We start from the raw sequence: 12596 nt of genomic DNA, 5'->3' as shown, positions 1-12596 counted from the left end.
AGCTGGGGAAGAAAACACAATCTCCAGTGATGAAAGATGAGGACAAGGAGGAGGAGCAGAGGTCCGGGCTGCAGGGAACAATGGCCATGGGGCCACGAGTGAGTACCTGCCAGCGTCACCTAGAGCTACGATGAAATTTGACCCAAAAAACTGTTTCCCCCCTTCTCCAATTTCACACTTGAGGTTTGAGTCTCTTTGGCTGTTGAAGAAGAGTAAACAGGCATTCAAATAAAGTCAGATGTTTGGCAGTTTGACCAGGAATTCCACTGAGGTGGAGTCAAAACTACATGAAACACCAACATGTTGACTCTGACTGTGTCATGTCCCACTGTGTTGGCAGCTGTGTAAAAGCTAGGTTTGTTTTTCCTGATTATCAAGCCATTTGTCATACCGCCACCTTTATTTCCTTGTCATCCAAGGACGCTCAGTTAAACTGAAGCCGCCTCAGATCAAGATCTGGACCAATCTGGGTAAATCCGGAGCCCTAATTTCTTCATGCTTAAAGTGGATCCTCTCCCAGAATAAGAGAGCTTTTGTTGCAAACAACTGTTGCCCCTCTACTGTTTATTCATTTCCATGCATCGAAATTGAGAAAATAAAACTTTATACAGAATGCCACAGGCAAAAACCAACAAAGCCTGAACAAACCACTTTTACTTGAAGCACCCAAATGTTTTCTTTCTTAACAAAACCAGGAAAAAAACCAGGAGGAAACAGTCGGACAACCATCGTTCATGTGTCTATAATGATGCAGCTCCCCAGGTGTCCACCACAGCGGTGGACACCTGGGGAGCTGGATAGATGGCTAATACACTGGGCATGTCACCATCGGGCTGGATGTCTAGTTCCAGGCGGTCCGACTCCCAGCATTCATTGTCCATTTGAACACCAGCTTGACCAACATGAACTGAGAGGCATTTGTGTTAGTGGAGCATAAAAATGGAGGTCATGACAGTAAAGAACCGGACCTTAACTGAATGTGACTTTAAATCTAGCTTGTAACACATGTTGAGGATCTGTCCCCTGAAATTTCCTCACTCTTTAGAGTTCCTCCAAACTCGATGGTTCTGACTTAACCAAGTCGTCAGGGTAAACTGGGTTTAGCCAGGGCAGTCATGGCAATGGTGTAGGCAACGGAAAACACTATACAACTTTGAGCTAATGTGTAACCTCTCCCCTCCGACCACCACCACCATCTCACATTATTTGCTTGTTTAAGTAGCAGGAAGTCAAACAAACGGATGGTTTGTGGAGAACACTGGGATTTATTATCCAATGGGAGTGCTGGGATCTGCATGGTGATCGGAGAATGATTCCAAGCAGTTTCCAACACATGATACAAGTACACAGGAGGCATTCTAATTTAGGTTTAAGATGAAAAAACCTAAAGTAATATAAGACCTGATGTAGAAGATGAGGTCAAACATCACCATCTTATTACTTCATTAAGCCCAGGTTGCTCTGTTGTCTTGTTGCCATAGAAACACAGCTGTTGCTGCTGTCAGGTCGAGTTACAGAACAACTACCGTGTATTCGGATGAGGTCATTGGACGGTCCAGGAAACACAATAGATTTTTTTCTTCTTTGATATTTAAGGTTATTATGCAATTATGCAACAAGCGACCAGAGCACCACCCAGTGGCCTGGAACGTAATTGCAGCTTGAAAAATTGTGACTTTTGTGTCATACGTCTGACAAAAAATATCCCAGGATTCACAAAAAGGATCACACAGGAACTTTTCTTTCATTCATCTTTAATGATACAGGTGTTTTGCCTTTTTCTAAAATTACATCTCAGGAGGATGTCATTCACAGTGAAGCCACTTTGCGTTGGTTTAACTATCTTCAGGGGAGGAAGTGGATTTTTTTTTGTTCAACATTCAGTTCAGTCAGTCAAAAAGGCACAGAGACCTGTTCTCAGTCCTTCAATAAAATTCTCACATAGGTGAAAGGAAGGAAATCTTGCACAGTTTGATCAGGTTTGTATCCCTGGATGTAAAATTCATTCAACAGTCAAAGTAAACCAATGTCAGCGTTAGAAAATGGAAGTCCCACATTCGACATTAAAAACTACTGTTCCCTTTGGTATTCCTACAAGCTTTACAAACCAATCAAAGCATTCTGACGCCGATTCTGACCGTTCTGTTGTCCAGAACACCTGCGATTTCACTTTTATGGTATTTCAGTCACTTTGGTTTGTGTAAGATGTGTTTGTGGGAGCCGAAGAGTTACATCAACTGGCACAACTGCACACAAATACTTTATGTCTTTTCAGGAGGCCTTTTCTAATCATGTAAGTGACAATTTGAGGGTGATTAACAGCATTGAAGATCAGCAGGACCTTTCCGTGGCGTCCACCTCAGACCTTCTGAGTAAAGTTCTCTGGGAAAACACCTTTGACTGAAATATCTTTGTGCTGCACCCAGTGAGACTCCTTCACGCCCAGGAGCCAGCCATCGTCCTGCAAGACCAACAACACGATTCATGTTTCACAGCACATCTCAGACCTTCTTCAAAGGTCGGAACTGCCACCGGCTCATGTACCTTTTAGTGGCCTGGTTACAGTTTGACTGTGAGTCTCTCTAGATTAAATACTAAAAACTCTCGAGCCTTATTCAGTATTCACATACGACAAATATCCAGGGCTACCTTGTTCCCTGGTTGACAAGTTTACACAGGACTTAACGTATCACGGGAGCTCATAATCTATGTCAGCTTAAGTCCATTTACTTTACATATGCTCAATAAAAACAGAACATAAGACAACATGACGCGTTTCTTTTAATAACCACAAGCTAAGCTAAAATACTAAAAGTGAAAGGGGAAACCTCCTGACCTGCTCATCTGGGTTGTCAAAAGCCAAAGCCAGCACCACGTCCCCCATCTTCAGTTCCATCTCGTCATTGTCGGTGGGAGTGTAATCATGTATAGCCTTCACCTGGAGTTCCAATACAGATGATGTTAAACAGCTAATGGAACGCGAGCCACTTCTTCAGGAGGAGAAACATTAAAAAGATTAACCTTGTAGATGAATCCTGGGGGGAGTTCGGGATCTGAGCCACTGGCCACCACGCCCTGTAGCAACGAACAATCGGAAAAGACCTTGAGTACTGACACAGACAGGGTTCAATACGATCAAAGAAAGGAAATTATCATCCTAATCGTGACAAAGGATCATTGAATTTCAAGATCCTACTTGGGTCACATCCACTTCTGAACTTAGTTGACCCTACCTGGGCTTCTTCATCATCAGCCCATCCACCCTGTCCCACCTGGGTGCCACCAATATCCCAGCTGGGCTCACTGTAAGAATGAGCAGCGTCCCAGTTGTCCTGGGCTGTTTGTGCATCGTCCCAGCTGGGGTGACTGTAGTCGTGTGTGTTCCCCTCACTGTAATCCCAGCCTCCCCGGGCTTCCTCCGGATACTGGTCACTGTCATACTGCTGCTGCTGCTGCTCTTCCGGATTCTGTTCTCCCTTTAAGGGGTAAGGGTTTGCGTGGGGGGAAGGGGGTGGTGTGGACGGAATGGAGGAACCATTCAAGGCATATACAAAAAGGAACAGCGCGGGTTGTGGGGTTTTATCGGGTGGTACAGGGTTTGAAAAGCCAAAGGAAGGAGGTCTTGTTGAAGAAAGCCAGTAATTGCTCTTTCACTGCCATTCCTCTTGTCTAATTGGTTGTCTACGACAGTTATAAATAAAAAAGTCCACAAACTACCAAACTTACCAATGATGGCGCCTTCCGTGAAGCATCAAAAGATAAGACGCAAAGTGAGACTTTAAGCAGTTAGCACGACGTGTCAAGAAGGTAACCCCAAGCCCAACCATGTTGGTCGCCCTCTGGTGGTTAAACATTGACATTTTGATTGATAATTTCATTGGCACATTTTGTTGCCCCCCCCCCCCCCAAATAAAAGACTTAAGTCTGAACTTTATTAATGAATACAAGAAGAAATAAAAAGTGGATAACTCACAGGCAACTGAACAAACAGCAAAATAGATTTTACATGCACGTGCGCAAGAGAAGCATCCACCCAACAACACAACTCTGCAGACCTTCGGCCTCACGTGAGCAAACCCACCTCAGGGGATGGAAATGCAGGGGGCCGTAATACCTCCAAATCCCAATCCAGCAGGTTTACCCCTGACCAGGGTTCACACTGCCCCACACAAATACACACACACACACACACTTTAGTTAGGGGGCCTTTAAATCGAAAGAAATTAACGGAGGTAATGTTTTGCTAAGATTGTAACGTCCTCACTGGATAATGACGAGTGCCAAAACGCCCGGCGGCACTACATTTTTCATGCTACATAAACCTGCGTCACAATTACCCCAAAAGTCTATTATAATTAAAATGGTGAAAACCAAGTTAAATATAAGGAAAACGTGGTGTTCCTCAAGGGTCAATTTTTGTGTTTCTTAGTTTATCATTTAAATGAACATTACATAAGACTATTTAGGAAATCATTAAATCATCAAATCATTAAGCAAATCAAAAAGATTTTTTGCCCTATTGGTAGAAACCAAAAGTTCCAGGATGTTGGACAGTAGTTGATATAGTTAAACAAGAGATGCAAAAATGCTGAATACAAAAGAAAATTCAAGGAATTTTAACTTCTAATAAATCAGTCTGACCTGCGGTGCCGTGGTCGTTATTTCTGTGTTGGCGTCAGATCCCGTGTTTTGGCCCCCAAATGGATTGTGTGACTGATCTGGAGACGGAGTGAGTTCAGGCCGACTCGGAGGAGGACCAGGCCTCTGGACCACCAGGAGGGTTAAGCCGAAATCAGAAAACACACGCATGCACGCACGGGCAGTAGGGCAGTCGTATTAGTAAATGTAAAATAACACACGTTTTTGGGGGGGTTTTTTTTACAATAAAAACAGCAAAAAGTAGAAGTTGCCATCAGCATATATTGATTTCTTGTTTGAGTTTCCTTTTACCTTTGGTGCTGAGCTGGCAGATTCACTGTGATTCGATTCCTTGCTGTGAGGAAGAAAATTAGGAGGATTTTGAGAAAGGCCAGCCTGCAGTCCTGACTGGTCAACACGCAGTGGAACACCAAAATCATGCAGACAACACGACAGGTTTCAGGTACTAACCACAGGCACTCAACACTGCAAAGGCCCAGAAATCTATTTAGAGCAAGGCTTCAGCATCATTAATGGGTATATATGTGATTTCTGTATGCGTTGTACTCATGTAACGTTTGCATGCAGGAAATGTAAATTCATGCATTTTTCCTTCAGAAAATGACTTTACAATCGTGATGAGGTTGGTGAGTCACTCAGATGCAGCTGAAGGTGCAGCACACACCGTTTACCTGTTGGCATTGTCTCCTGTCTTAGCTGCTGCAGTTTCACCTTTTCTGCGGTAGGGGGCAGTATGAGGGACTAGACTCACTTGAAAACAGAGAAGGTTTGACCGAAAACTCGTGGTCGTGGTCACTTACTTCAGCTGCCGCTGCTCTTCCAGATTGGTCATGATGTCATTCAGGTTTTGGCTGAGCTGGTGAGACATACAAGACTTTATTGATAATCTGTCCAAGCATCCACTGATCAGCTCGATGGGTGATCGATCACGCTCGGCTGCTTCTAACTGACCTTACTCATCTCCTTGTGGAACTTCTCCTGATGACCTGCCAGAGCCTGGAATGTGGTGACATAGATGCCAACACGACTGCGCGCACACACACACACACACACACACACCACACACACACACACGTTTACATACCAACTGGGGACAAATAACGGAATGTCACAAAGGAGGAAAAAACTGCACCGCACTTGTCCCACAGTGACGGAAGCTCGTCTTGTAACTCCACATTCAGCTCCTCAAAAATCTTCTGAGCACGCCCCAGGTCCTCCTCTGCCTACACACAAGAATCTGCAGTCAGTCTGCATTTGGGTAACCTAGAAGAATCATCAACTGTCTTCGTGTGCTCATGCAAACAAACACGTTCAGGGTTTCAGGACAACAGGCAGGTGAATTTCCTCAACATCCAATGCAAAACATGGCAACGGTTCCTCCTCAGGGGACCCAACACCAAACATCAAAATGTGTCTACACCGATGTGTGTTTTCAGCCCCCTGGAGACACTGAACCTTTATTTTGAAGAAATTGTCTCTTTATCCTGTTGCTGGTACAAAATGAAGAACAAAATGCTGGATGTATCATCTGGCTAGATTTATCGCGATATATTTTGATTATTTCTTTACAAATTCTGGTTGGACTGGTTGGAGTGAGAAAAGGGGGAATCGGGGATGAACCAGAGTTTCACCTGGTTGTAGGAGAGGTTAGTCTGAGCCACCTGGTGGGCTGATATCAAACCCTGAGCCCAACTGGGAGCCGCCATCTCCAACAGGGCCGCTGGCTAACCACACATGCCATGCAAGAGAGGGGGAGGGGAGAGGGGGAGAAATAACAGGTACAGAATAGACAGGAAAAAGCAAACACATACAATTCAAAGGAAATTATGCATTTGGATTAATTAGCATTGAGCATTAAATCCTAAAACAAGTTCGCCAGTAAATTAATCCAAAGTCAAACCTCGTTGACTTCAAGTGGTCGGGGTTATTGTACCACGGGATTATTGACAAACACACTCAAATGTACCTTTAAAGTTTAGGCATCAGCACGCCATCATGCGCAGTCGATCAAAAGCAGCACACCAACACACACAGGCCGCCGTTACCTTGGCGATCTTGGCCTCGTCTTTCTTTTTGCCTTTCTGTAAGGAGGCGAAGTGATGGCGGGCGCTGTCAAAGTCCACCATCTTCCTGTCCCGCTTGGCGATACGGGCCTGTGGCAGAGTTCAGGTGAGTGGTGACAACACGGTCGACCATCAAACTCTTGGACTATTCACAAACCAAAACAGCTCACAGGTCAGAAACCTTCGTACTAATTATCCAAAGAAGCGATCATTTATTTGCTTTACCGTGGCCCCTCTAATAAAGATGAGCTAAATAAATATTCATGCTAACCTCAAAAATGAGATTTCTGAAAACAATTGCTGGGTAAAAACAGGGATGTTCTGACCTTAATGTCAGGAAACTGAGTCACATATGTGTCCAAGGTGTTGAGAGACTTGTCATTGATGTTCTGATGGTAATCCAGCCACAGAGTATCCGTGTCCTGAACACACCAACACACACAAAAACACACTTTACGTCACAACCCGACACCAATGACCGTTAAACCGCAGCACAACTAAAAGCATTAAACCTCCTACTGACGTTTTAGTTTATTTCTAAGACCACGGTTCTCCTCGCAGATGGACTATAGACCACTAACAACCAGAACAGCAGCTGTTTCTAGCCGAGTTGTCCCGCTCTGACTTTTACCTCCAGATTATTGTCCATCTCCTTCTCTATCATCTCCTTTAGGGTGGAATTAGAAACGCAAGCAGTTGAGACAAAGAAAGTCAGTTACAACACGAAAGAAGGAAATCAGGGAAACACATCTGAGGAACGCAAAAAGTAACAAAGAGAAGGAGGAATTAAAAAAGGCCGTCCACATCTTGACCTGTCCCAGAGTCTCACCTCCACCAGGGTGTCCATCTCCTCTTTGCCGAACCATTCTGGGTCGTACATGTCGGCCAGACAGTCCTGAAGCCGCCGTGACGCATCGTGCATCGCTGAAATGCGCGAAGACGAAATGTTATGAGCCGTGGGGTTCCTCAGGGGTCCAATCTGGGACCAGCACCATTCATTTTGTTATTTATCTCGTAGAAAGGAACCAAAACGTCTGGTCTGAGACTCATTTAAAATGACTGCAAAGCAACTTTAAAGGCAGTTGTGTCGTAGTTTTAACCTTCGAAACACCAGATGAATATTGATTTTTCATCATTTGACTCGACTAGGATGGAGCTGAAGACAGAAAACATGAACGCTGGCTTACTTTTCACTGCTGCCATATAAGCTTTCAGGTCTTTGTGCAGTTTGGTTCCTTCAGACTGCCGAAAACAGAAAAAACATGAAAACCGGATCATGACGGCTCCTAAAACTCAGAAAACGATCCATCTTAAAATATCTGCCGACCATCTGCTTGTTGAACTTTGCCACCATCTCCTCAAACACAACGTCTCGGGTCTCATCGGCTTTGCCAAGTTTCTGCAAGACCTGCGAGACAAACAAACAAGACAAACAAACAAACATCATTCAGTCAATCAATCAGCCACTCAATCGGTAAATCAGTTCTGTTTGAACGAGTGATCGAGAGATGAGAAGAAATAAAGACATTTGTTTTGTTGTAGAGCGTTAAATGAAGTCGTTGGCTAATCTGTGGGAGGCTGGATGAGTCTCCACCAGCACCACCTGCTGCTTTAATCCTGTGATGGACACACAGCCCATTATCGCCCTGACAACGGGGACTTCCCCTGTACTCACACACACACACACACACACTCATCTGGCACTTCCATCGTTGTGAGGACTTTCATAGACATATGTTACCCAGCCCATGACCCAAACCCGAACCATCCCAACAACCCACCTAACCCTGAGCCGGACGCTGACCTTAACCCAAGTTTAAAACCACGTTTTAACCCTCAAACAGGACTTATGAGTTGTGAGGAACAGCCGAAATGGCCTCATTTTGCGAGGAGAATGCAACTTTTGGATTGTTTAGGTTGAACAATAATTCAAGGTTTTAATTCAAATTTCAGAAATTTAAAGTTCATTATCGTTTTTATTGTCTTTATTTCCACACATTGTGTCTCTTCCATAGCGTTGCGACACCCCATGTTAGCATGGGCAGGTAGCACTGTCAGTTTGCATGCTAATAATCACTTCATGGCTCGCTTTAATTATATTTTACTACTATTGTTTGGTCTTCTCAGGCGGACAATTTAAAGTGTGACCTCATTGGGATCGGTTTCCTCACTTCTTGCTGGCCAATTACACCTCGTGGTGCATTCAGGTGATTCCTGTAAAATCTGAAACCATCATGTCACCTGTGAATTGGTGTGTTGACGGAAATTCTGAGATATTGTAAACTGGCTTATTATAATGGAAAATATTTGAGTCGGCCAACCGGCGGGGTTCGGTGACTACCCTCAAAATACACACAAGCGTGTGCACGCACACACACACACACACACACACACGGGAGTTTGTAGGGTATTAAGAGTGACGAAGAGGTGGCCTAGTGGGGCTATAGATAGATACGGCACCCTGCACGCACACACACACACACACACACACACACACAGTGAAGAAAAGCATGCTGGGAAACATGTGCAGGGTTTGGACTCACATTACCGATCATAATGAGTAATAAAAACAGCTGTTTTTTTGAGTATCTTAAATATGACTCAACTGACCATGAATAAATGTAAAATTATCTATTTTTGAATGTAGAAAAAAAAACAACTTTTTAAATTAAAAAGTTTCATCCAAACTTTCATCCATCTGTCATATTCATAAAAAGAAACAATCTTAAATTATATTAATGATAATAAAATGTGGTGATAAAGTTTCTGCGCCATTCAAAAAGCTCCAAAAGCATTTTTCATCCCCACCAAACATCAAAAACAGCTTTCAGCTTTAACAGGTGAACAAAGTAGATTTTTCTTTGTTGTGAAGAGCCATAAATCATTAATAATCATCAAGAGGATAAAGCTAATTTTCAGCCTTGGGGGGTCAAAGGTGGCGACCTGCTGGGTTCTGAGGCCCACTGGTTCCTTCCTCTTTGACGCCCAGCGCTGGTCCGGGCCTCTGACTGCTCCCTAAAGAGTCCATCCCCACCTGCTCCTGCCGTCACCATCCGGATTCCACTGAGGGGAATTTTCCCAGCATGCCCTGCGGCGCAGCTGAGCGGTTCATGACATTACATCACTATGACAACCGTGGCAGCACCGCGAGAGGCTCCGGAACATCCCGACAGATCATTTCATGACTCATAAATACAGGAAAGCGTTAATTTCACACACCAAAACATTTTTAGGGCTTTGCTTTGTTCTGTAGATCAAAGCAAACATTGACAACATCTGCAAAAGTGCGGAACGCAAGTTACACATTCGCTCCTCTGCCCACAAATGAAACGTTAAATGGAGCAGAGAGTCACGACACGATCGAAGGCGTAAAAACAGGCGCTCTGACAGGTGAGTGAAGGCAGCGGATGGCCGCGCGCCAACAGACGGGACAGCTGAAGCCGACACTGCCCCTCCTCCAGCCTGGACGGCCTGTGCGAGCAAGATGATACCCTGACCTTCCTCGCTAGTCTCAGCGCTCCAGCTCAAAGGCCGAGGGCAGCCTGGAAGTCCGACAGTCAAATCCACATGGTTGAATTTAGCTAACATCACGAACTCTCTGACTGGTTTACATCAGCGTTCTGTCGGTATGTTTGTGTAAACACCTCTCAAGCTGCCCTCTTTAAAGTGAAACGGCTACATTTTGGACTACAACAAACACAAGTGGTATGAATTACTTTTCTGTCAGTTTCGGTATAGAATTCCCTAATTTTGGGAAAGTATTCAACCACTGGTCCAGTTCCTAAAGGCTCCAGCCAGACAAAGGGCCGTTTTCTAATTTGAAGTGAAATTAAGGATTTGAGGAAACCTTCCTGTCATTCCAACACACAGAAGTGGGAGGAAATCAAGATCTGAGGCCCAGTTCAAGCCAAGAGTAATAACACAACAGTTTAAATAACATAACAGCATAAAACTATGTCTACCACGGTACCAATTGGAGAATCTTTACTTCTGTCCTACAATAAAGGGATAGCACAAGCTAGCTTGGCTGTAGCCTAATTTGCCAATGGTGCTGTTTATTTGTGTGGCCTTATGTGCAGAATCTTATTTTTGCTTTTTTATACATATACGTAGTGGGTTTACACCAGTTCACACATTCTTCTTTACTGGTGGATTTATATTGGTGTGGTGTCACGTTCGATTACCTAGCTTAAACAGCTATCACCATTCAACCACGATAATCTTTAGCAGAAATACGAGCTGGATGAGGGCTGTGCTTCCAAGTCATGCGTCAATCATCTCATCATCTCCAGTCAAAAGTTTAGCTTAGCACAAATAATGAACGAGAAGAGTCAGCAGCCTACTTAAAAATATAAACAACTTCCTAGTTAGCATATCAAACAAACCAGTTTCAGATTAAAAATGAGATTTTATTTTGAAAGAAAGCAAGACCATCAGTTCCTGTCTCCTTCTGGTCCTCATGCTAAGCTAGGCTAAGCTAAGACCAACAGGTGATGTTGCCTCTAAGGTTTAAGACCCAAATGCAGCTTTGAAGTGAAAATAGGAGACAAAACAGACTTTTAAAGGCGATCAGATTTGAAATATTCATATTCGCAGCTGTCACGAGGAATGAGCAGAGGGGTGTGTGTGTGTGGGGGGGGGGGGGGTCAGGAACCTTATGGGGGGGGCATGTGCAACAGAATGTAGAAGAAAGTAAAACTCAACCTTCATACAAAAATGAAATGACTGAACAGCAACAGTTGTTGAGGTGATTAGAAGGTAAAACCTCAACAGGCTTAAGCTGCTGAGGTTTTAGGACAGACAATAATAACCCAGAGACAGAGCGTTGCTCGGGTTACAGGTGCTCTCTATTCTACAGGCCTCTTTACAAAAGGTTGCAAACTAGTTGATTGAAAAACCCAAGTCCAACTTTTGTCCCAACAAACTTTTTAAACATATATAACCTGCGCAGAACTCTGGGCAGGTGCGTTCGCGAACTCTGGTGAAACACTCGGACATTTGCCTTTCATCTCGCTGCAGTTGAAATAATAATGATGGAAATGTCACCAGAAAGCCCAGTTTCTCTCTGATATGACAATAACACCTCTTGATTGACAAGCTTCAATTATTTTAAGATAATGAGGTCACAACCCCCCACACACACACACAAACACCCTCGCCTTCCATAAGTTAAATGTGAGATTTCAAACCTGATTTAACGACTAAAGCAGTTTAATTGGGGGCAGCTAACCCCCCCTCCCGGGTCTACCTTCTCCTGTGCCCTGGAGAGCCTCTTCTGGACGTTGATGGCCAGTTTCCCGGCAGTCACGCTTTTCCCCGGCTCGGCCATGGTTCTGAGGACCACCGAAGAGGAAGCAGAGGAGCAGAGAGAGACGGTGAGGAGGTGAGACCTTCCCCTGGTGCGTCCAAGAGCCCCCGCAGGACAGGACAGGACAGGACAGGACGGGACGGGACCGCGAGCCGCTGCGCGTAACTCTAATCCCGTTGACAGCGTCTTAAAGGTGCAATGCGTAATTTAATCCGGCTCGTGCGGTGCCGCGAGCGCGCGCGCGTGCGAGGCGAACAACCGTAGGAACCGACCGACAAACGGGTGAAACCTGGAAGACAAAAATTAGGTAAAAATCGGTTAATTGAACGCGACGCGATTAAGTTTCAGGCCTGGTCGCCCTCTTAAAGGCGCAGCGGGTTATTATTAGCCGACATCTGTTGCCGACACGCAACTGGCGCGTGTTTGTCTAATTTAGGGCCACAGGGCGGCTGCTAGTTTAATTCTGGGGGGGCAAAATTGGACCCCCCCCCCCCCCACACACACACACACACACACACACAGTGAGTGATTAGCTAAATATATATTGAACTAACGCCTAATAATAA

The 12596-nt window shown here is 44.6% G+C and overlaps 1 protein-coding gene across 6 annotated transcripts; it reads right to left on the bottom strand.

Annotated features, from left to right (window-relative positions):
* Positions 1-1737: 1737 nt before the first annotated feature.
* bin1b (bridging integrator 1b) lies at positions 1738-12403 on the bottom strand. Of its 6 annotated transcripts, XM_057025962.1 has the most exons (18): positions 11971-12402; positions 8050-8130; positions 7910-7964; positions 7552-7646; positions 7049-7144; positions 6705-6812; positions 6291-6383; positions 5797-5882; positions 5611-5686; positions 5460-5515; positions 5331-5375; positions 4951-4993; positions 4642-4764; positions 3727-3738; positions 3234-3476; positions 3022-3075; positions 2837-2938; positions 1738-2461 (listed from the first exon to the last, which is right to left on the bottom strand). In XM_057025962.1, the coding sequence occupies exons 1-18, from the start codon at positions 12049-12051 to the stop codon at positions 2360-2362; spliced, it is 1551 nt and encodes a 516-aa protein (XP_056881942.1). In that variant the 5' UTR covers positions 12052-12402; the 3' UTR covers positions 1738-2359. The 6 variants fall into 6 exon arrangements, with proteins under 6 accessions (XP_056881942.1, XP_056881943.1, XP_056881944.1 ...); XM_057025963.1 differs by lacking the exon at positions 5331-5375 and having other exon boundaries at positions 11971-12403; XM_057025964.1 differs by lacking the exon at positions 6291-6383 and having other exon boundaries at positions 11971-12399.
* Between the last annotated feature and the right edge of the window lie 193 nt (positions 12404-12596).

This window comes from Takifugu flavidus, chromosome 3 (genome assembly GCF_003711565.1).
Source record: "Takifugu flavidus isolate HTHZ2018 chromosome 3, ASM371156v2, whole genome shotgun sequence".
Classification (NCBI taxonomy): domain Eukaryota; kingdom Metazoa; phylum Chordata; class Actinopteri; order Tetraodontiformes; family Tetraodontidae; genus Takifugu; species Takifugu flavidus.
This window is presented reverse-complemented; position numbering and strand designations above follow the sequence as displayed.